The following is a 22,945-nucleotide window of genomic DNA, read 5'->3' as shown; positions in this document are numbered from 1 at the left end:
TAAGTAGTTAGTGGTGAAGCATGGATGAAGTAGCTGTAGTCTTCTGTCTGAGCACATCATGTATTAAATAGGTGTCTACAGGCTGATTTGGGAACCTGACTACTCATCCTACCTTCTCGTTTTCTCAGCTGCACAGTTGACCATTTCCTCCTCCTTTTTTTTTTTTTTTTTTAAATTAATTAATTAATTTATTTACTTTTGGCTGTGTTGGGTCTTCGTTTCTGTGTGAGGGCTTTCTCCAGTTGCGGCGAGCAGGGGCCACTCTTCATTGCGGTGCGCGGGCCTCTTACTGTTGCGGCCTCTCCCGTTGTGGAGCACAAGCTCCAGACGCGCAGGCTCAGTAGTTGTGGCTCACGGGCTTAGTTGCTCCGTGGCATGTGGGATCTTCCCAGACCAGGGCTCGAACCCGTGTCCCCTGCATTGGCAGGCAGATTCTTAACCACTGCGCCACCAGGGAAGCCCCCCTCCTCCTTTTTTAAAAAAATTAATTAATTTATTTATTTTTGGTTGCTTTGGGTCTTCGTTGTGGTGCGCCGGCTTCTCATTGTGGCGGCTTCTCTTGTTGTGGAGCATGGGCTCTAGGCACACGGGCTCAGTAGTTGTGGCGCACGGGTTTAGTTCTCCGCGGCATGTGGGATCTTCCCGGACCAGGGATTGAACCCATGTCCCCTGCACCGGCAGGCGGATTCCTAACCACTGCACCACCAGGGAAGTCCACTTCCTCCTCCCTGAATCTCTTTCTTCCCTAGGCTGCCAGACCCCACACTTGCTGGCCTTTCCCCCGCCTTGCTGACGCTCTTTGGCTTCCTTTGCTCAGCCTCTCAAATACCGGCGTGCACTGGCATTGTTCTGAAACCTTTTATCCATCTAAGCTGCCTCCAGGTGCTCTTCGCTAGTCCTGTGGCCTTGAAGTTTAAATACTGTCTATTACTGACACTTATACTGCTGGCTCTGACCTCTGCCTTGGCTTCAAGGGCTGTCCAGCAGCTGACTTGATGTCTTCAGCTGGATTTTCAGTAGTCATTTCAAACTCAACATGTTCAAAACAAATTTCTTGATTCTCTCCAGACTGTCTCCCAGCCCCTCAGCTGTTTCTCTCTAAATAAACCTCCATCCACTCAGTTGATCAAGCTAGAAATCATGCTCAGTTGTTCCTCCATCAGTTTTTGCATCCAGACCATTGACAGAGTCTACCAGCTCTGCATTCAGAATAAATCCCTAAACGCTCCACTTTTCTCTTTCAGTCACCACCACCTTAGTTCAGAGTATCATCTTAACAGGGTCCCTGTTTGCATACCCATCTTTCTATGTCTATTTACACAGGCAAGTGGTCCTTATAAAATGTATTCTCATCAGACACTATGCTGCTGAAAATTCTCCACTGACTGCCGACTGTATTTAATATAAAATCCAAATTCTTAACTTATACCAAAGAAGCCCCTTGATCTCATTCCTGTTTGCTGTGAGCCAGGCTTCCCTTACTTCCCTTATTTCCCTAATGTACCAGGTACCTTGGGTTTTTTTGTTGTCGTTTTGGCGCCTTGACTACATCTTTTGCCCTGGAGTAGCCCTGTCCTGTTCCCTTCAATCTAAAGTAGAGTCTCTGTATTACTTTCTCTCATATTGCCCTATTTATTTTCTTAAAAACAAGTACCACAGTCTGAGATGTCCATTTTGCCTATCACTGATTCCTCTCTTGAAATGTATACTGCAAAAGAGCGAGAAGTTTGTCTGCCTTGAGCACCACGGCATCCAAGCTTATAGTAGGCACTGCCTGGCACAGGGCTGGCACTTCATAAATATTTATGCACTGACTGAATGGATTCATTTATTAACTATATTGTTTCTGAGAAAAAGGAAGTTATGATTTCCAGGTAGTTAGTATTAAATAATTTGTAATATGACACACGGCTAATTGTTAGGCCAGACATTATAGGCTTTTCATAGTTTTGGCTTGATTTGGCCTGTGTTGAATCTAAATTCATATTAAAATAAGCAGTTTCAGAGGAGCTTTCTTTGTTGACAGAAACTGTGTTCAGTAACTGTCAGATACTTGTTACTTTTCTTAACAGTTCTGCGTGGTAGGCCTTATTATTCACAGACAAGAAAATGGAGACTTAGAAGATGAATAATTTCCCTAAGGTCACACAGATGGTTGCGGTGAAGCTGTGTTTGATCCCAAGTCTTTGTAGTTAGTTCTGTGGTCTCGGATTTCTTGATTCTCAGGGGAGTATGTGATGCAGGAAATGAGTGTTTGCTTTGTACAGGAGGCAGCCTGGTGATATGGAAGAAACTCAAGTCTGGGGGTTAGAGAGACCCCTGTTTGAAATCTGATTTCGCCACAGCCATGTGACCTCGTTTGAGTCACCTTCCAACATTCAGCTTTCTGACTCATACGAGAACTCGAAATAAGAATGTGTTCCCACGCACGGCTCATCGTAAGGGGTTCTGGACGTGGAAGCTGCCATCATCGTGGTTACTGGTCTTCTCTCTTGCTAAAAGCGTGCGTGGAGAATTGAGAATTCCTCATTACTGTACTTGGCTTCACAGGTGGAGGAAGTCAGAGATGCCATGGAGAACGAAATGAGAACCCAGCTTCGCCGGCAGGCTGCTGCCCACACCGATCACTTACGAGATGTCCTCAGGGTCCAAGAACAGGAACTGAAATACGAGTTTGAGCAGGTGAGGACCTGTCGTAAAGCATCGTCTCCCCTTCAACCTCCTTTTCCCCTTTACGTTATAAACAGTCTCTGCGTTCCTTCTAATGTGCTCCATGTCGTTCAGTCTGAGAGTGTGGAAGAACGGGGAAAGATTTCTAATGGTGCCTGTCCTTGCTGGAGGGGGACTTTTGTATATTTCACAGCTGCTCCTTTTTACATAAAGGTGTACCTATGTGTTACTGATCAGATGTGTTTTGTATTTATGTCCTAGTCATTTGGAGCCTTCAAAGCTTTAAGGAGGGTTGGTACAGGGGGTTTCAGGAACGCAGGTAATAATACTTGACACATGTATCGCCTGCTTTATCTCCACAAACTCTTGTGGATTATGTGGTAGTTCTGAGATTTTTATATTTGAGGAAACATCCCGGAGAGGTTAAGTTTGGAAACCACAGCAAACCATCAGGATACCTTTAATCATAATTAGTTTCTACTCAGCAAGTCATTTATAATATTTTAACTTATTATTCTGTCTCACAAGAAGGGAATGAGGTTTTCCAAGTAAGGAAATCTTCCAGAAAATAGAAATTTATGCCAGTATGAAAAGGTATATTACTTTGAATTCTCTTTGATGAGTATTTTGAGAAAAGTGAACTCTTAAAGTGGAAGATATTGAATACAATTTAATGTCTGGGTGGCCACAGAGTTACTTTATTTTCTAAAGTTGTCATTTTCTCATTTTAATAGACTTCTTTCTTCCCCTCCTGGTCTTCTTCCTCTAATATTAGGTTCCACCAGTAAATTTGTAGAAGATGAACCATCACATATAAGCTTTAGGAAATTTTTGAAACCTTACCCATAATGTAGGAGTTTCATGACACCTGTTTTGAGATGTTAAAGGCCCTCTTTACTTTTGGAGGCAGCAGTTACTGGAAGACTTAGTGGCCCGATAAGTGACATGCACTGAGGTAGCATCACTTTTCTCTGTGCACTGTTTACCATTTCAGGACCTGTCTGAGAAACTCGCTGAACAAGAATTACAGTTTCGTCGCCTCAGTCAAGAGCAAGTTGACAACTATACTCTGGATATAAACACTGCCTATGCCAGACTGAGGGGCATCGAGCAGGCTGTTCAGAGTAAGCACACGGGCCTCTTACAGCTAATTTCATTCAGCCCTACTTCTCAGGGTAAATTCTTGCTATGAGGATAATGGTATACGTGCATTGACATTAGGGGATAAAGATGGCGAAGTCCCTCTAATAAATTTTATTCATTTCTTAGAAAATTAGCCCCAGATTTAATAAGTTTGTAGTATAGAGAGTTGTGAGAAGAAATTTTAAAGGATCTAAAAATTAAACCTAAGTAACTTGAAGTTTTACTCCTTATGTGACTGGCATGAGATCACCATTTACAAGGCGGTTTACCCAACACACTTTGGTTGTGTCTCACGTGCCCTGAGTGGAGAAAAAGGTCAGTGTGCTGCATGTTCGCCCTCCAGGCTCTGCTGTTGGAGGGTTACCTGGAGGTGGTGATTTGCTGGTTCCACCCACCAAGTGGATGGTAGTTATGCTGAGGCCTCCATGTGCCACACTGGAAGGGAAATGCCCTGACAGTGAGGGTGCTATTAATAAAATGGGTTTCTGTGGGATGTGATGGAATCTTTTTTGTCAGGTAAGCATAGCAATAAGCTAAGTACTCATGAAATTTCAAGATCCAGTAGTCTTCCGTTCCTTTGTAGAAAGTTTCTGATGGCCTTAATGTAAGTCTTGGCTTAATTTAAATATCACATTTCTTTCTCAAACATTTCTAAAGATAAATGTATCTGAATTAGATACCCTGCATTCTCCTAGATGTCACAGGAAGAAAGAAGGGGGACTCGTCTGTGCACATCCACCCTCCCAGCTTTCTCCACGGCTACAGTAAAAACAAGTGTTCAGCAGATTATGTCGTGCCTTGTTGCCTCGTGTGAAGAGGCCAGCTAGGAAAGAACGCACCATAAATAAGTGGTGGGATGGGCTTGGAAGAGGCTCTCTCCAGCCCCGTCTTCTACTTCTGTGGAAGGTGCACCAGTTCTCTGTGTGTATGAGGACATAGTCAGGTGGAGAAAAAAGTCTGTCTTTGCCTTTTTTTTTTTTTTTTTAATAGGTCACGCAGTTGCTGAAGAGGAGGCCAGAAAAGCCCACCAGCTCTGGCTCTCGGTGGAGGCATTAAAGTACCGCATGAAGACGGCATCTGCAGACCTGCCCACTGTTCCCCTGGGTAGCGCAGTGGAGGCCATCAGAGTCAACTGTTCCGATAGTGAATTCGCCCAGGCTCTAAGCGCAGCCCTCCCTCCAGAGTCCCTGACCCGTGGGGTGTACAGTGAAGAGACCCTTAGAGTCCGTTTCTATGCCATCCAAAAACTGGCCCACAGGGTAGCCATGATCGATGAGACCAGGAATAGCTTATACCAGTACTTCCTCTCCTACATACAGTCCCTACTGCTGTTCCCACCTCAGCAGCTGAAGCCACCAGCAGAGCTCTGCCCCGAGGACACAAACACATTTAAGTTACTATCATATGCCTCCTTTTGCATTGAGCATGGAGACCTGGAGCTGGCAGCAAAGTTTGTCAATCAGCTGAAAGGGGAGTCCAGACGAGTGGCACAGGACTGGCTGAAGGAAGCCCGAATGACCCTAGAAACTAAGCAGATAGTGGAGATCCTGACAGCATACGCCAGTGCTGTAGGAATAGGAACCACTCAAGTGCAGCAAGAGTAAGGTCCAGGAAGAGCCTGGTAAAGTCACATTTCATGTCAAAGGAAATCGGCAGTAATACATGAAGGGTTTGCAACAGGGTCTCAGAATTGCCTAGAAATGAGCAGGTTACAGGTACTGTTCTAAATGTTAACACCTGTTGCACTTATATTATTCCTTCTAGCTGTCATGTCAGTCAACTCCAGGAGCACTTTATTTGCAACTTGTGTAACATTTTCTGTTTTTCAGGTTTTACTGATCAGGCTTGTGAGCCAACCAAAATAATGTTTGCCATCACTGTTACTATTGGTTTTGCCCTTGGAGCAAACTGAATAAAACAAAAATTGAAAACTGAGTAGCTTATCCCTTTTCAAAAAGTATCATTTCTAGTTTGTTGTGTATATGGAAAATTTCCTTGATTAGCAGAAGTATTAGAAGTAGCAACTCCTGGGCGCTCAGAGTTTCCAGGCTGTGAACTGGGTTTCAGAAGCCCTAGGCCTGTTCTTGGCTTTGAAGGTCCTGGTGAACTGACTGCTGCTGGTCAACCTCAAGAGTGATGTAAATATAAGCCAAAATGCCAATATATTTATAATTGGAGATATATCATTCCAGTGATTCAAAGGCACTAGAGATAGTGTGTATCCCAAACTTCGATTGCTACCACAGGGAAAAATTATATTTTATACTGGGACCCAACACACCTGCACGCACCCTTATGTGAATGTATACATGAAACAGTTTCTGGAACCATTGCTTCTCCTTTCTACTTGTGATGTACTGTGTTCTGGTCTGTGGCATTAGAAAAATGTTGGTGTCTTCCCTACCCACAAATTAATTCCACAGCCCTCAGAAAAGTTCATGGCTCCCAGTGCTGGAACACTGGTAGTTGACCTTGCTCTTTTCTGGTATGTTGACTGTGAATCTCTCCATTGAAGTGGGGGTGGTGAGCCTGGAATCTTAAAGGGATTCAATAATTTTGTGGTATATTTGAACTGGATTGCTGTAAAACCCAGAGAACTTACTTACATAGTTCACTTCTCTGAAGATTAGAACAGTTGCCATATTGGATAAACATTAACCAGTGTTTTTTACCTTTCATTTTTTACTTCATGAAATTACTGTCAACATATTTTTTCAAAATCATGATTTTTTGTTGGTTTTTTTTTTTTTATAAATTTATCTTATTTTATTTTTGGCTGCATTGGGTCTTCGTTGCTGCGCGCGGGCTTTTCTCTAGTTGGGGCGAGTGGGGGCTACTCTTTGTTGCAGTGTGCAGGCTTCTCATTGCAGTGGCTTCTCTTGTTTTGGAGCACGGGCTCTAGGTGTACGGCCTTCAGTAGTGGCTCGCGGGCTCTAGAGCGCAGGCTCAGTAGTTGTGGTGCATGGGCTTAGTTGCTCCACGGCATGTGGGATCTTCCCGGACCAGGGCTCGAACCCATGTCCCCTGCATTGGCAGGTGGATTCCTAACCAGTGCGCCACCAGGTAAGTCCTTTTTGTTGAGGTTTATGTGTTCATAAACATATTATTGAAGAGGCAGTTTTATCTGAGCAATGTATCTGGAAATCATGAAAAAAAAGAGGGTTGTCTATATATTTCTGCAGGTGTATCCCAGCTCCTGATTGTTACACTCAAGTCTGCATGGCACTTGATGTTGTCCTTTGATTTGGGGATCCAGTGGTTCGTTTGGCATTATTAACGGTCCTTATGTTCCTCCTAAGTGGATTCTTAATTCAACACAATACATCTAGTTTCTCTGACTGGAACACACACTTCGTGTGATGTCCTTAATCTCTGCTGGTAGAGGTACTCTCGGCACCTGTGGGCCATTAAGCTTTTCCTAGAAGATAATGAGGCTGTTCTAAATTAATCCTTTCTTCCCTTTGGAATAGCATGAAATTGTAGAATACATTAACTTGCAAAGCTGACTAACTTATTTGTCATGTTAGAAGTGTTCATAATTTTTATTTTACTCAGGAAATGTGTAAAACATTACAGATTAGAAGGAAATATCTAGGAGCCCAGGAATAACTTCCTTCAGATGTGATTATCTGAGCTCACAGGAAGCAAGCAATACTGAGCGGTTTATTTCCACTCTCTAAATCAAAATAACAAAAGCCACTGGCTTTCAATCTTAGTATTCCTTTAGCAAACCTCCCCAACCCTCATTGCATATTGAGAAACAAGATGTTGAAAGGGGACTCTGCTTGTCCAGACCTTGATTTTTCTTCCTGATGCCCAGTAAGATTCACATCTTCCTGAGCTATCACTCAGCAACCCCTTAGGTGGAAACGGCCTTTACTTGGGCCTAAAGAGCCTTTACGTGCGTTCTCAGTTCTACCTTCAAGGAGGTGGAATCATTAAAACTCTGATTTTTGCCTTAATGTTTAAAGTTTCTAAATCAATAAAGAAGGAAAATGTAAACTTAGGCAGTCTCTTTTTTTTAAGGCACGGTACTTCTGTATTCCTGAGTATTGACTTAAACCCTTTGCTTTCTTAACAGGTTCTGCATAAAAGCAGTCTCCAAGTCCCAAATTAGTTGTAATTTAAACTTTTAAAGTAATTTGAACTCAGTGCAGAAGAACAGATAATTTAACATAAACGGGAAATAAAAAGTGATTACATTTCAGGCAAATCACTCATCAGGTCCAGTGGGCACCATTTACCTGAACCAGGGCTCGGCTCAGCTCCCCTGGTTTCCTCCCTGTGGATGCATTCTGGGGCTGGGGGGTCTGAGAAAGCAGAGGGAGCGTTGAGGAGGAGGAGGGGCTTTGCCTGGCCACGCCACCCTTTTCCACATGGGGTGGTGACACGGTTTCACTGCTTGGTCCGGGTTAGCTGTATGGACACTGCCCTGGGGTCTCAGGAAGAAAGAGGAAGGGGCTCTGCAGGGACTGTGGGGCACAAGCCAGCAAAGGCGCTGCTGTCGTGGGAACAGATGGCGCTGGTATCGGCAAAGCTTAGGTTTTCCTGGGGATGAATTCTATCGTGACCTTCACTTCTCTTGGACTTTCTGAGTTTTCAAGAGTAAAGTCTTGCTGAGCTCTGTAAACTTGGGTTTGATCTCCAGTGTTCCTTCTAAAATCTTCTATAAAGTCCACAGCTGTGCAGGTCAGCTAGACAACTTTTTTTTTTTTAATAAATTTATTTTACTTACTGATTTTTGGCTGTGTTGGGTCTTCGTTGCTGTGCGCGGGCTTTCTCTAGTTGCGGCGAGCGGGGGCTTCTCATTGCGGGGGCTTCTTGTTGTGGAGCACGGGCTCTAGGTGCGTGGGCTTCAGTAGTTGTGGCGTGCAGGCTCAGTACTTGTGGCACACGGGCTGAGTTGCTCGGCAGCATGTAGGATCTTCCCGGACCAGGGCTTGAACCCATGTCCCCTGCATTGGCAGGCAGATTCTTAACCACTGTGCCACCAGGGAAGTTCAAGGACAATATCTTGATGTTGAAGGTGATCATATGGATGATGGTTTCTTTGTCCAGGAAAGGCCCTAGACAACATTCTTTTACAGGTTAGGCTCCTTCCTGGGCCAGGCTGGAGACTCCTTCACACCCCCCCCCCCTTTGTGTACCTTACATTTGCTCACTCCATGTGCTAGCACACTGCCTTAATCAACCGAATAAAATATGCCCATTTCTCGGGTAAGTTGCCACTCTACCACTGAGATCTAATCTAAGTGATTCTGTAAACCTTGCCCTGCCCATCCACACTCCTGGTGACTGCTGTCTCACAGCACGTCCTTTTACCAGCAGTAAAATAATTTACATCACCATCAGGTACACTTATACGTGTTTATCATTATGCATACATCTGTGGTGCTGTAAAAATGTCACGAAACTTTAACGTATGCAATGTACTTAATTTTCTAATCCATTTCATTAAAATATTCGTCATCTTTCTAATCCATTTCATTAAAATATTCGTCATCATCTGCAAAAATTGATTTCAAACCCTGCAGTTTGAAAGACGTAAGACAATCCATTTTATTAAGAGTACTCAAATGTTCTATTGGACCAAAACCAAAATTGATTGATAGGTTATTAACTTCGGCATAGAAAAACAGAACACCTTATACTATTAGAAGCTAAAGAGAGAATGGAGACCAGTCCTACAGGCCTTCCTTAATTTTTTTCTGAAAAGCTGGAAGCAGTTATTTTGCCCAGAATCGGAATCTGGAATATCTGTAGCACAGAGTTAAGACCACATGGCCACATCATCACCCACTTGGAAAGTCCACTACAAATTCATGTGCCATCAGCCCAGATGGACCTTTTCCCCATCAACGCCATAGCTGCAAAGCACGATGCTGAGGATTGTTCTCTGGCAGGATTCCCCGGCAATGGAAGTGTTCTGCATCTGTAAGGATTGCACTGAATGGATACTCAGCCCAGAAGAATCAGCCATTTCCAGGTGCTGATGAACCAGAGGGAAAGGGAGGGGCCGAGTTTACAGAAGCTTCCAGGTAGCCAAGTTCTCTTTGCAAGTTTTAAGGCAAGATCAGAGGCTAATCTGCCCTACCTATCCCTTTTGCTCATTTGCTATGTCAAGGGGCTACTGGGGCGATGCACATGAATACTTAAGTAGCTAGTTACTGTCATTTCCCCTGCCCTCTTTCTTTGTGTCTCACTTAGAATCTATCTTAAATTCTGGTGATCGAGGAGAAAACATACGAGTCCATACTTACTTAGGTTTCTGAGGATGTATGACTGGGTCCTGGCCAGAGGATAGCAAATGGAGATGGGGACAGGCACATGTCACAGACACATGTACAATACAGCAGCCCATAAATGGCAACCCCGGCAGGGTAAGGATGAAGTTGCTCATCTGAGAACTCCTGGGATGCCTGGGTAAATCTGGTGATCAGATTATGAGCTAAGCAGCCTGCGCTAGAAACCCCTGTGAAGCTCCTGCAAGCCTCACAAGTTCCTGTTTGCTTCCCATACCACTTGGAAGTCATGAGAGAGGCTGGAGTAGAGGTTCTTGACCTACTCGATTACCAGCAATACACAATCATGTCAAGAAGACACTTCAATCCTCTTGTCACCACATACATTTAGACCACTTTAAGTACAGCACAACTGAAGAAGGTGCCAGCACTCACACAGAAAGGGAGAGATGAAACACTCCTGTGCAAGCCCCAAGCCTAGTGGGAGACTACGGGCTATTTTATAAAAATAATGGAAACGCATACATATGTACCTTGGTTACAGTATTTACAGTCTTCATCTTCCCAGCTGTGCAGCCTAAACTCCTGACGTTGTTTAATCAGTTCTAAGATGAATAATTTCCCACATATAAATATCCCTGAACTTGGCTACTACTGACCCAGCACCAACTGTGATGTAATTGTACAAAAACTTCCTTTAGACGCTTTCTGAGCTGGAGGAAGTGTCAGGTCATAGCATCAGCCAACAAAGGCTACAGTCCCCAATGGGGGAGGGGCAAACCACACTGACATCAGCTGACAAACACTGCAGTTGTGCGGAGCTTAAGAACATCACAACGTGTGTCCAAAGAAATGAAAGTGGTAGTGCCCCTTCTGTTCACGTGGTAACCCTGGCATGGATGGTTTAGTTCAGGAATTAAACGTAAATAAGTAAGCGTTGTTATCAAGATTCACCAAATCGGTATTCTCTTGTTTTCTTCACATTACAATTAAATACTAACATCTCAGTTCTCAAGTGTAATCACAACAGCCATGCTAGGCCACAGGAGCTCCTGATTCGACCACTTCTATTTGCCTTCGCCGACGTCACTGTCACTGTCACTGCTGCTGTCACTGGTCAATGCAGTTAGGTCTCCCAGGGCTTCCCTGTAAGAAAAACAAATGGGAGGGTTACACTGCAACTCAGGCTTGGGGCTGGGGAACTCTGCAGCTGCACTATAGCAACAAAGGAAAAGGTTCCAACCAGCGAATAAACCTATAGGCCTCCCTGACTTTTATGACAAACGAAAAATATCATGAAACCAATACATCCTGACTTTCTACAAGGAAAGGAAATTCAGGGGGTAGAAAGCTACAAACATCTGAATGGGCAGACAGACAAATGGTCTGCTCCATTTTCGTAACTTTCCTTGATGGTGATGATACAGGACCCACTTACTTCTGCTCCTGGCTGAGGGTGAAGTCAGCCATTAATCTCTGGGTGAGGCTCTCACAAATAGGTAAGCTGAAGGCACCTGCCAGCTTCACTATCTCAATGGCCTGGGCAGGGCTGCCGGATGCTTTTGCACTGCCCATAAACTCATTCAGCAACTCATTCCTGTAAAAGGCAGAAATGTCAACATTCCCCAACTAAACCCCTCAAAGATTTACATACAAAATCTAGTACCTTATAAAGATCAGTCATAAAATCCTCAACGGTAGCTTTGCAGACAGTTACATGAAGTCTAACTTTAAAGGGCCAAATAGATAATGAACACTGATTGGTTCATTATGCCTTCACTGAGGATCTAGCCAATGTATCCCCAGCGTGCTGTGATCACTGAGCACAGATTAAAAAAAAACAGTGCTTGCCTCAGGATGCCTTAGATGGTAGGAGTGACCGATCACCTACTTGCCTAGCAGAAAAGTGCCCAACTGCCATGGCTGAGGTATGTGAGGAAATTCCAACCCCCTTCCCCCAATAAGAGTTAAACGCATGTGGCTAATCCAGGATGTACCCAGGCAGCCCTGTTAACTTGAACTTACCTAGGGATCTTATTATGTTTCCTGAAAAGCCCCAGCATTTTCCTGTTCAAGATGAGATAGGAAAAAGATTATGAATACTAACAGAACAGAAGGCAATCGAACGACCATAGCTTTTCTCCTGGACTCAGAGACCAAGTGTCCTTCCTAACAACCAGAGAGGAAGCTCCTGAAGACACACGTCTGTGAGCTCCACCAGTTCCCAGCCCTGTCTTCCCATCAGAATCACCCCAGGTGCCTCAACCCCCTCTTCCCAAACTTCATATATGCACATTACGTTACAAATTTCAAAGGCAAATCTGCTTTGTTGCCAGTGTTGAGAATTGCTGGGGTACATCCTCCTCCAGGGGATCACTTCAGTCCCCCGCAGGGAGGGAATGTATGATATTATGTGGGCAGTGGGAAGAGAGGGACGCAAATACAATTTGATCTCTTTTCTCTTACAATCCAGTGTGAGTTCAGTGTGTCCTATGATGACGTTATGAAGAGCAGGCTCAGATTCAGGCATCAGTCTCATGTAAGTGCTTGCCGTCATCCTGCCACACGCAGGACAAAGGAGAAACACGTACACTCAGCTCCCATGATCAGCTGAGGTCCGTACCCCTGCGCCAATCATCACAGCCTGGTTCATAACGAGCGTGTGTCACCCTGCCCTCGTCGACAAGTCCAAGCGTCAAATGTTTCTCAGCAGCTGTGTAGCCGGCTGTGTGATTCGCCACCAGCTACGATCAGAGGAGGCAGCAAAGCCTTTACCAGCCCTTCCTGGAGAGAGCAGACACCCACACCGTGGACTGACCATCAGGTTCAAATTAAGGTCCTCGCTAGTGAACAGCCAGGCACAACAACCCCGTCACTGGCTCTTAACACCAACACACGGTTATATCCAAAACAATACACATCGGAACCACCCAACTGATGACCACCCCTAGCAAGGACTCTTCCACTGACTGCTCCGCTTTTGGAAAAACCGCTATGCATAAAGTCTCCATTCACAGTTAAACACCAGGAATTAGTATGTGAGTAAAGTGCTGAAGAACACACAGAACTAGAATACAGTGGCACAAACCAAAGACGGGTTCTAGTCAAGGCCAGGTTTAGTAAACACTGGTAAAATGCCAGTTTCTGGAAGTCCCAGTACACAGCCCACATTTTAAGCTGGGGGGGTGGGGCGGAGAAGCATCCATGAGATGACTTGAATAAACCAAATGACCAAAACATTTTCAAAATTAAGATTCTCTGATCACTTTGTTCTACTTAAGTGAACGGAGAAGTGACTTGCCCACGCATACAGAAAACGAAAATGGAAAGAGAATGAGCCCACTGAACCACATCTTCTCTTAAACACATCATGTATACTGGTTCCTCTTCCCCAAGTTTGCTTTTTTAGTTGGTATTTGGAAATTCCTATAGAAAACTCAGTACGTAGAAAACTCGTTTGTCTCCTGATAAACTACACAGTATACAGCCAAATTAGAGAAACTCTTAATGACCAGGGTAAAAGTTCTCTGAGATCCAAGCACAGATGCTTCCAGTGACACATGTGGCATGTACTGTACTCACCAGGCTTCCTGGGTTCTCCCGGCCCTTAAGAAGAGGATGGCTATGTAGTTCAGAGAGCTGGCCAGCCAACTGGGAGCCGTCTGTCTGGCATCCTGGCTTTCATAAGTCGATTTGATATCTGCAGCACAGTCAGCAAACGCCGCCTGCAGCTGAGATGCTCTGAGAGTCAGCAGAAATGCCCAACTGGTTTTATGAGAATTTAAGTTCAGGAGACTCCACAGGACCATTAAAATTTTTAAGCAATGCATTTTACCGTGGGAACACATCACATGTACAGCACACAGTAATACAGTATTTAAAAAAAAAAAAAAAAAAGCAAAGCACTCTGCCCTGGGGTAATAATGGGATCAGCCACGTATTTCAAATCCAACTATGGGTTTTCTTTTTAGAGAGAAATCTAAAAAAAAGGAAGAAGAAGGCAAGCTGCTATTAATTGTCAGGATTGATAGGATCCATTTTCATGCGGCTTGCTTTGGACTAGAGGAATAAGAGTGACTTTAGACGGCAGAGTTCTCCACAGTGATAGGTAAAACCATGGAAATGACCCTCACTGGGCCGTCAGTATTAGAGGATACACTGGGTAGTATACATCTAATAACGACAGCAAAACCTGAGTGTCAACACAAGCTTACCTCTGGTGGGTGCCGGTCCCTTGCCATGAGCATCAGAATCTCTTCTTTAAGGTCACGGCGAAAAGTATGACCGTATTCTTTACTATCTTGAAACAAAAAAGAACAGAGTGAGAAGTGATCACTGGCATGTAAAACCAAGACTCTTTGGCTGACCTCTGTCCACTGTCAGCAGCCACCCACATTTTTTGGGGGGGTGAAAATACATTGCTGACATGTATTCCAGGATTCCAGAAAACTAGCAGGATGATTCATGGTAGGAAAGGACAAATGAGCAGTGAAAGCCAGCACCAGTAACGTGCTCCCAGGCAAGCGTTAACACGGCACGTGCACCACTCTCCAGCAGCCACCAGCTCTACGTGGTTTTACAGCACGTGGGAATCGTCAATAGTCCTTGCACACGATCGTTAGAGCAGCCCTGTAAGGTAGGAGGGCAGGGCTGTAGTCGCTGTCTCAAGGGAACTGAGGCACACAGAAACTGATTTTATGATCAGTCACCTAGTGGATGAGATACAGCATCTTCTGCAGCCAATTTACACACATAACCACACACACAAACCCACAGTCATGGCTGTTTCCTAGAAACCTGAGTATCACTGATTGGTTAGCTTTTTTTGTTTTAATTAATTAATTTTATTTATTTTTTAATTTTTGGCTGCATTGTATCTTCGTTGCTGTGCGTGGGCTTCCTCTAGTTGCGGTGAGCGGCGGCTACTCTTCCTTGCGGTGTGTGGGCTTCTCACTGCGGTGGCTTCTCTTATCACGGAGCATGGGCTCTAGGTACTCGGGCTTCAGCAGTTGTGGCACGCGGGCTCTAGAGCGCAGGCTCAACAGTTGTGGCACACTGGCTTACTTGCTCTGCGGCATGTGGGATCTTCCCGGACCAGGGATTGAACCCATGTCCCCTGCACTGGCGGATTCTTAACCACTGCGCCACCAGGGAAGCCCCTGGTTAGCTACTGAAGCACAGTGATGCAACATGGTATAGAGGAACGAACGGCACAGGCTTTGGGGGTTGATATTTTGGGTGTCCCAGGTAATTAACACTAATGTCACACAAGTGCACAAAACCCAGCCTTTTCTTGTCAGAAAAGAACTAATTTAGGTCTTTTCCACTACACTGTCACTCATGCAATCCAATATGTAACATGAGCAAATGACCCTGAAGTAGACCTCAACTATTGCATTCAATTTAGTCAAAAATGGAAGTTTTTGGGACTTCCCTGGTGGCGCAGTGGTTAAGAATCCGCCTGCCAATGCAGGGGACACGGGTTTGAGCCCTGGTCCAGGAAGATCTCAAATGCCGCGGAGCAACTAAGCCCGTGCGCCACAACTACTGAGCCTGCGCTCTAGGGCCCACGTGCCACAACTAGTGAAGCCCTCGCGCCTAGAGCCCATGCTCCGCAACAAGAGAAGCCACTGCAATGAGAAGACCGTGCACCACAACGCAGAGCAGCCTTGCTCGCCGCAACTAGAGAAAGCCTGCGCACAGCAAGGAAGACCCAAACAAAGCCAAAAAATAAAGAGTAGTAATAAAAAAAAAAAAAAAAAAAGGAAGTTTTCTTCCCTAACAATGTTAACATGCTTGTTAATCAAAACATAAGACAATAAAATGAGATGGGTCTGGACACATAAGCTGAAACTGACCTTTCCAGATCTGAGGAATCAATTCTAGCCGATTGGCCACATCTAATGCTTGGAGAAGATCTATCAGTGTTTGGGAATGTGGAAAGAATACCTGATTCAGAAAAATAAAAATACAGTTTCAAGTATTACTCAGCAAAGACACCCAGAAACATCTACAGTGATAAATGGTAAGTAATGAATCATCTTACTGAAGGTATCAGGTCCTTATACCACTTCAAGGTGACATCAATTTGTTCCATTAGACAAAGCAAACCAAAGAACTTGGAACTGTAATGGAGAAAGAAAGCATGTTTAGTTTAAAATCCATGCTTAATAGGGGAATGATTAAATTACAGCACAGTCATATAATGACATTACACAGAATTTAAAGACAATAAGTTACACACAATTTCCAGTTACACAGGCCAATGCTTGACCCAGGAGGTGCTGCCAACCGTGCTTTCCGGACTTCCCAGTTAACACCTTCTAATCCTCAACCGGTCACTGATGCCACCTCCTGGTTACACTCTCAGCTCACGGTGAGGAGAGAGTGGATATCCTATTCATTTTAAAAGCGTTCAACGTAAAGCGAGGATTTGGACCACATAGAAGAGAACCATCACACACCTATAAACAGGCTGCCTCCTTAAGTTCTTGTTTTTCTCTGCTTAAAAGCAAACCCATTTAAGGAGTCTCTTTGGGCTCCAACATGTTATGTTCATCTTCAAAAACAAATGAGGCTGCGATGAAATCTTTAGGGGCCCACCCTCCCATGAATTCAAAAACATAAAATAGGAGGGTTTACAGGGAAAAGATATATGGATTTAAAGTGTTACAGGGACGTCCCTGGCAGTCTGGTGGTTAAGACTCCACGCTTCCACTGCAGGGGTTGCGGGATAGATCCCTGGTCATGGAACTAACATCCTGCACGCTGTACGGTGAAAAAAACAAAAAACAAAAACAACAACAAAAAACCCCAAAGTGTCACAAATAAAAACAGCTTAAAAGATACACAGCAGACATCTCAGTCTGACAAATCAGTTTTACCACTGCTTGACTCTTCAAGTGTTCAATTAACTCACATTGTTAAGTCAGGGTCGAGCTGCCTAAAATCAGGCCGCCAACAGCCTCCCACTTGCAGAACTGACTACTGGTTGCATACAGGTGCTCCGTTAATGCAGAAGGATACATTTCCAATACACTTACTAATAGAAATTACGCCGATGATCGGGTCCAATGAATTTCCGGTTGTCTCCAGTGTTTAAAAGGTCATGGACCTGGTAAGCAAGTTCCAGATCTCTGAGAGATGAGCACTGAAAATTTACAAGTAGTAAATAAGCATCACTCTGCGATCCTTATCAGCCAGGGTGGCTCATTATATAAAGAAAAAAAGTACAGTTACCTGCAGAAACATCTATGCTGATCTAACATTATTATTGGTTGACAGCAAATGAATTACAAGAAAATGGGGGGGAGGGAGGAATCAAAACAAATCACCAAGTTCTGTGAAATTTAAAACAAAATAACCTTAATCTAGTAATTATACCTATATTTAGTAACTATATGAAAACACCTGGTTGCCATGCACAAGACAGCTGGAGTGCTCACTCCAGCATCACTACCCTGGCAAAAAACCCATGAAATAACTCCAAAACCCACCCACAGAAGTCCTTCCCTCCTGTGAAATAACTGTACTGCTGTCAACAAACAAGATAACATGGAAATGAGTCTGGACATGCATGTTTGAATAACCAAAGGAGAAAACCTGGAAGGACACACACATATCCTTAGGGAATAGGATATGCTAATTCATTCTGAAACTGCTTGAAAATTTTTCCTATGATTAGCATGATAAGATGAAAAACCAAACTTAAAAACCATCAATTTAAAAAGTTACCAATAGGCAAATATGAAATACTCTGAAACCTTACTTTCAAACCTTACTTTCTGAAGAAAGGTATGAAAAAAGATAATGTATACAATAAACACAGGGCAGGAATGTTGTGATTTTGTAGAGATTTTAGAGGAATAAAAAATTAGAACTAAAGACGTGAATATAAGTAAGAGTCAGGAAGTGAAAGAATCAGGCAGAATCCCCCCACCCCCCCCAATGATGAATTTAGGAGATGGATAAAAGATAAAAGGAAAACAAAAGTTAAGCGAGAAATTGTACTTACAACCCTCATGGCTGACTGAAAAAACATATCTGAAAATCAAAGTTCACAAGAGCCTTGGTTACTATGGATAAACGTTTTCAAGTCAGTAACATTAATAAAAATCCTGGCAACAAAACTGGTAACATGTAAGACAAACCTAACGGCATAAAAACTCAGGAGAGGAAGCAGAGGAAGCATACAGCTTCCAAAAATTACTAAGCTAAATTAAACCCTGTCCTCATCACAAGGCTCTAAGACCTAGCAGTCAGGAAAATGGGGCTCTCTGTCTTATACAAGCAATTTCTGTACATACCGTCATCCGGGTCCTTTGGAGAAAATTTCTTTCCCATTAATTCGTTCATGATGTCATAGATGATGAGGGACGATCCTTTTGAAGGGCTTTCTGCAGAACAAGAAGGCAACTGGGTTTTCTCATGAGTCCACTTCCTGTACAACCACCAGGTGTGCAGAACTAGTCCTAAGGCCGCATTTCTCCTTCCTCCACCCAAGGCACGGAGCTGGCCGGGCACATCCCTGCTAGAGGAACGAGCCGCACCCTCTCTCCCCAAGACCCGGGGCAGTTACAGGGGCTCCCAGCAGAGGCTCTACCCTTCCTTCTTAGGCTCCTCACAAGGTCGACTTGCATTGAAACGGGAGACAGACAGACCCTCACTAAGCCTGCATACTTAGAAAACAAACATGTTTTTGCTAATAAACATTTGCGCTCCTTTTAAATATAACCAGGATGAGAGCCAAGAAAAAGAAAAACTGTAGAATTAAAACGCACCTATGACAATTCCAGTTAAACATTTCACATTATTAATCCACATCCCTTCCCCACCTTATCCATATGCAAGCGGTAATATACTTTCCATGACAGCCCAGATGTACTTTTGAAGTTCAAGCATGTTTTCATTTGTTAGCGATCCTAATTATTCTATTAGTTTTATAATAACCTATTTTATATGTATCATTTCTTCATTATTTTAGGCTTTCTCCTTTGGGGAAATTCCTAGAAATTATTATTACAGGCAGCCAATTTATATCCCTCAGACACACCGACACTCCTCCCCCCATGGCCCCGGGTGTTACTTAGGAAGCACAAGTACCAATGACTTTAGTTAGCAACCGAACCAAAGTGATAATGTGATGCTGAGGAGAAATGGAATAGGCTTTGGGGTCAGAAATAATAGTTTCAGCAAAATGACACCAAAGTTGAGTAAAATTTTGGAAGACAGAATTACCATGGAAACTGTTTACCTGTTTTCAAGATAAAGTCAGTTAACTGCCCTTACTTCCCGATAGGTGAGAATGTGAATTTTGTAACACTAGCCCTCCAAAATAGATAATCAAGGGTTTCTGTTGTCTTCACACGTAAAGTCTACCACAGGAGAGAAGGACTAGAATTGTCATTTCTGAACCCAGAGGTTCTTCCTCAGATTGGGGCACATGGTTAAGAACCAACAGACTGTGAGCGCCTACTACCTGCCTTCCAAGCACAGGACAGGACATTGTGCATAATTCATTTCATCATTACACCGTGATGGCATCACTCAAGTAAGGTATCCAGTTCCTTCTGACACAGGTGGTAAATGGTAGAGGCGAAATTTCAACTCAGGTGTGCCCTGCTCCAAAGTCCATTCAACAGAGCACAGCTGACCTAAAACTAGGTGACAAACAGAGCCTCAAGGTTCTCCCATGAGGTTTCAAAATAAGGTTACTGTGGAGCAGCACTGTCCAACAGCTTCCTGCAAGGACGGAAATGTTCTGTACCTGCATCGCTGAACACGTAGCCAGCGGCTACAAGTGGCCACTGAGCACTAATACAATGAAGGAACTTTTAATTTTATTTAATTTTAATTAAATAGCCATGTGTGGCTAAGTGGCTACTGTATTGGACAGCACAGCTCTGGAGAGCAAAAGGAACTACAGTTTCTCCTGACCAAAACTGTACACCATCCTTTTTTTAAAAAAATTAATTAATTAATTAATTAATTAATTCTGGCTGCATTGGATCTTTGTTGCTGCGCGCGGCTTTCTCTAGTTGCGGCGAGCAGGTGTTACTCTTCATTGTGGTGCGCGGGCTTCTCACTGCGGTGGCTTTTCTTGTTGCGGAGCTCGGGCTCTAGGTGCATGGGTTCAGTAGTTGTGGCTCGTGGGCTCTAGAGTGCAGGCTCAGTAGTTGCGGTGCACGGGCTTAGTTGCTCCGCGGCACGTGGGACCTTCCCGGACCAGGGCTTGAACCCGTGTCCCCTGCATTGGCAGGCGGATTCTTAACCACTGTGCCACCAGGGAAGCCCCACCATCCTTGTTAGTATATTTAATGACCTCCCTCCCCTCCAGCTCAAGTTTTACATCACAAACAAGAAGTTACTCCCCTCAAGAATAACGTTTTGCTCAGGCTGTAGACAAGGTTATTTTGTGAACTGTCTAGTCTTAATTCATAAGCAGTGAAGTTAGCCTAATTTCTACATAAATTAGTAGCATAATGACATACATACCATGTTGATAAAACAGCTGAATAATATAGTGATACGTTGCAAGCGAGGGTTCTTATGTTACCAGGTACATAGAGGAAAAAAATAAAATAAGTCATACACAGCTATACAAAATACAGCCTACTGAGGCACACTGAACTAAAAACATACTAATGTTGGTATTTAAGTAAAAGATACATTTCTGTTCCTCTGAACAAAGACATTTGCTAGCTCATATGATTAATGTAAAGGTGGAAAGGTGTCACAGAGATTGAATTCCTCTTAGAAAGTCCAGACACCTATTACAGCCAATGCACAATGAGTTTCATTTAAGAACACTAAAGCATACTGAAATGAATTGATTCCCAAAACATCCTTCAATAAAGTAATTACTGAAAAATATACAATACACTAGCACACAATTGGGTTCAAATACTTAATTATGCTAGAAAATGTCACGAGTTTAAAACCAGCCAACTGTAGGAGAACAATTCTCCCTAGAATCAAGAAATCCGTAAAAAAGTACCTAAAATACTAAAAGAATGTAACTTCCTATAAACAACACAAAGATGATAAAAGAGCTCCCATCATAGTAAATACACGTAATTAAAATGTGCCGAATGGTGGAAAGGAAATTCCCAACACACTACGTAAACAGCAAAAGAGTTTACAGTCTCTTTTTTGCTTGTCTGCACCTGAAACCTCTGGTCAGCACTGTCTTCAGTGAGGGACACTAGGACACATCCTCACCTATTCCGATGGCTTTCATTTCCCGTAAAGTCTGTAAGGCTGGCAATTTTCCAAATGCATGAAATCGTCGGAGACATTTCAGAATAGTATTAAAAGTCTGTAGGTTGGGTTTCACGTTCTGTGCAACCATTTGTTTCAGCAGGTCCTAGGTGAATCAAAAGCAGGAAGTCTTTTTTATGCCTGGTAGGTAATTTATCCAAAAAACTAATGTAACATACTAAAAAAGACTTGGGCTCTGTGCCTATGTTTAAAGTAGATTAATAAATACATCCCCAATTTCAGAATTATCTAGTAACTAGCAGGACCAGTAACTCTGCCCCTTAGAAAAGCCCCTCCATCAGTTACCCTGACCCCATGTGATCACGGTGTCCAACTGTCTTTGGCGGCCTAGTGAGTCTGAGACTGAAGCAAGAGAGCAGACTAGAATGGATTGCATTTTTTCCTTTTTTACATGCGCAGTATGGTAATAACACGGTTTCTATTCCTGCCACTTCAATCCAGTGATTTCAATCTTTGTGTTGCTGCTGTGGGCTTTCTTTAGTTTTGGAAAGCGGGGGCTACTCTTCGTTGCAGTGTGCAGGTTTCTCATTTCAGTGGCTTCTCTTGTTGCGGAGCACGGGCTCTAGGCACGTGGACTCAGTAGTTGTGGCTTGAGGGTTCCAGAGCACAGGCTCATCAGTACTCGTGGTGCACGGGCTTAGTTGCTCTGCGGCATGTGGGATCTTCCCGGACCAGGGCTTGAACCTGTGTCCCCTGCATTGGCAGGCAGATTCTTAACCACTGCGCCACCAGGGAAGCCCCTCAATTTTTTAAAACTTAGCTAATAAATTTTTTCAATCAATGTGTCTCATTTTAATGAAAAAACCATTATGAGAAATAAGTAAATAAAGCAACCCAGGTCTTCCTGGATTCGAGCTGTATGCTTGGGTCACATGTCAGATACACCTACGTAAACTACACGGTCGCTGGAAGGGTGTGAACAGGTCACCGTGAGCTGAGCGCCCAGCACAGCGACTGCCATGAAGATGTTCAGTGAATGCTGCCTCCAGCCCACGTACTCCTAGCAAGGGATATTTTAGGCCCATTAGAAGACAAAGTGAGGGTTCCTCCTTACCAATATATTATTCCATTTTTCTTCAAATTTCTCATTCACCACCAATGCTGTTGCTTCAATCAATGAATTGAAGGTGTGTACATCAGCTATAAAAGAAGACAACAACTTTAACAAAATTTGGGGTTGAAGATTAAAGGCAAAGTGGTCATGCACACATGTCTACAAAACTAGAAAACTACTCTTTTCTCTGGCTCTGGACTCCTGCTTCAATCACCAATACCACAGGAAAAGATTAAGAATGAACAAATGGGCTTCCCTGGTGGCGCAGTGGTTGAGAATCTGCCTGCCAATGCAGGGGACACGGGTTCGAGCCCTGGTCTGGGAAGATCCCACATGCCACGGAGCAACTGGGCCCGTGAGCCACAATTACTGAGCCCGCGCGTCTGGAGCCTGTGCTCCGCAACAAGAGAGGCCGCGATAGTGAGAGGCCCGCGCACCGCGATGAAGAGTGGCCCCCGCTTGCCACAACTAGAGAAAGCCCTCGCACAGAAACGAAGACCCAACACAGCCATAAATAAATAAATAATTTAAAAAAAAAAAAAAAAAAGAATGAACA

At 43.8% G+C, this 22,945-nt stretch overlaps 2 protein-coding genes and 1 non-coding gene across 8 annotated transcripts in view; 1 reads left to right on the top strand and 2 right to left on the bottom strand.

The window, feature by feature from the left end:
- Positions 1-5,756, top strand: part of IMMT (inner membrane mitochondrial protein) — a 50,014-nt gene extending 44,258 nt beyond the window's left edge. For all 6 annotated transcript variants that reach the window (XM_068564377.1, XM_068564374.1, XM_068564376.1 and 3 more), the window contains 3 exons: positions 2,551-2,682; positions 3,665-3,794; positions 4,804-5,756. In XM_068564377.1, the coding sequence (XP_068420478.1) occupies positions 2,551-2,682; positions 3,665-3,794; positions 4,804-5,417 (876 nt within the window). In that variant the 3' untranslated portion in view covers positions 5,418-5,756. The remainder of the gene's footprint in view (positions 1-2,550; positions 2,683-3,664; positions 3,795-4,803) is intronic.
- A 5,248-nt stretch (positions 5,757-11,004) lies between these two features.
- Positions 11,005-22,945, bottom strand: part of PTCD3 (pentatricopeptide repeat domain 3) — a 29,307-nt gene continuing 17,366 nt past the window's right edge. The window contains exons 12-24 of the mRNA XM_068563887.1: positions 22,390-22,475; positions 21,276-21,420; positions 20,550-20,600; positions 18,362-18,451; positions 18,070-18,098; positions 17,099-17,205; positions 16,102-16,180; positions 15,914-16,004; positions 14,270-14,355; positions 13,638-13,786; positions 12,081-12,122; positions 11,494-11,652; positions 11,005-11,201 (exon numbers count right to left, since the gene is read on the bottom strand). Of these exons, the coding sequence (XP_068419988.1) occupies positions 11,123-11,201; positions 11,494-11,652; positions 12,081-12,122; positions 13,638-13,786; positions 14,270-14,355; positions 15,914-16,004; positions 16,102-16,180; positions 17,099-17,205; positions 18,070-18,098; positions 18,362-18,451; positions 20,550-20,600; positions 21,276-21,420; positions 22,390-22,475 (1,193 nt within the window). The 3' untranslated portion in view covers positions 11,005-11,122. The remainder of the gene's footprint in view (positions 11,202-11,493; positions 11,653-12,080; positions 12,123-13,637; positions 13,787-14,269; positions 14,356-15,913; positions 16,005-16,101; positions 16,181-17,098; positions 17,206-18,069; positions 18,099-18,361; positions 18,452-20,549; positions 20,601-21,275; positions 21,421-22,389; positions 22,476-22,945) is intronic.
- Positions 12,567-12,702, bottom strand: LOC137778185 (small nucleolar RNA SNORD94). The gene has a single exon (XR_011076767.1). It is a non-coding gene; the product is annotated as a small nucleolar RNA SNORD94 (small nucleolar RNA).

This window comes from Eschrichtius robustus, chromosome 15 (assembly GCF_028021215.1).
Source record: "Eschrichtius robustus isolate mEscRob2 chromosome 15, mEscRob2.pri, whole genome shotgun sequence".
Taxonomy (NCBI): Eukaryota; Metazoa; Chordata; class Mammalia; order Artiodactyla; family Eschrichtiidae; genus Eschrichtius; species Eschrichtius robustus.
Note: the sequence above shows the minus strand (reverse complement) of the source record. Positions and strands in the feature narration are given on the sequence as shown.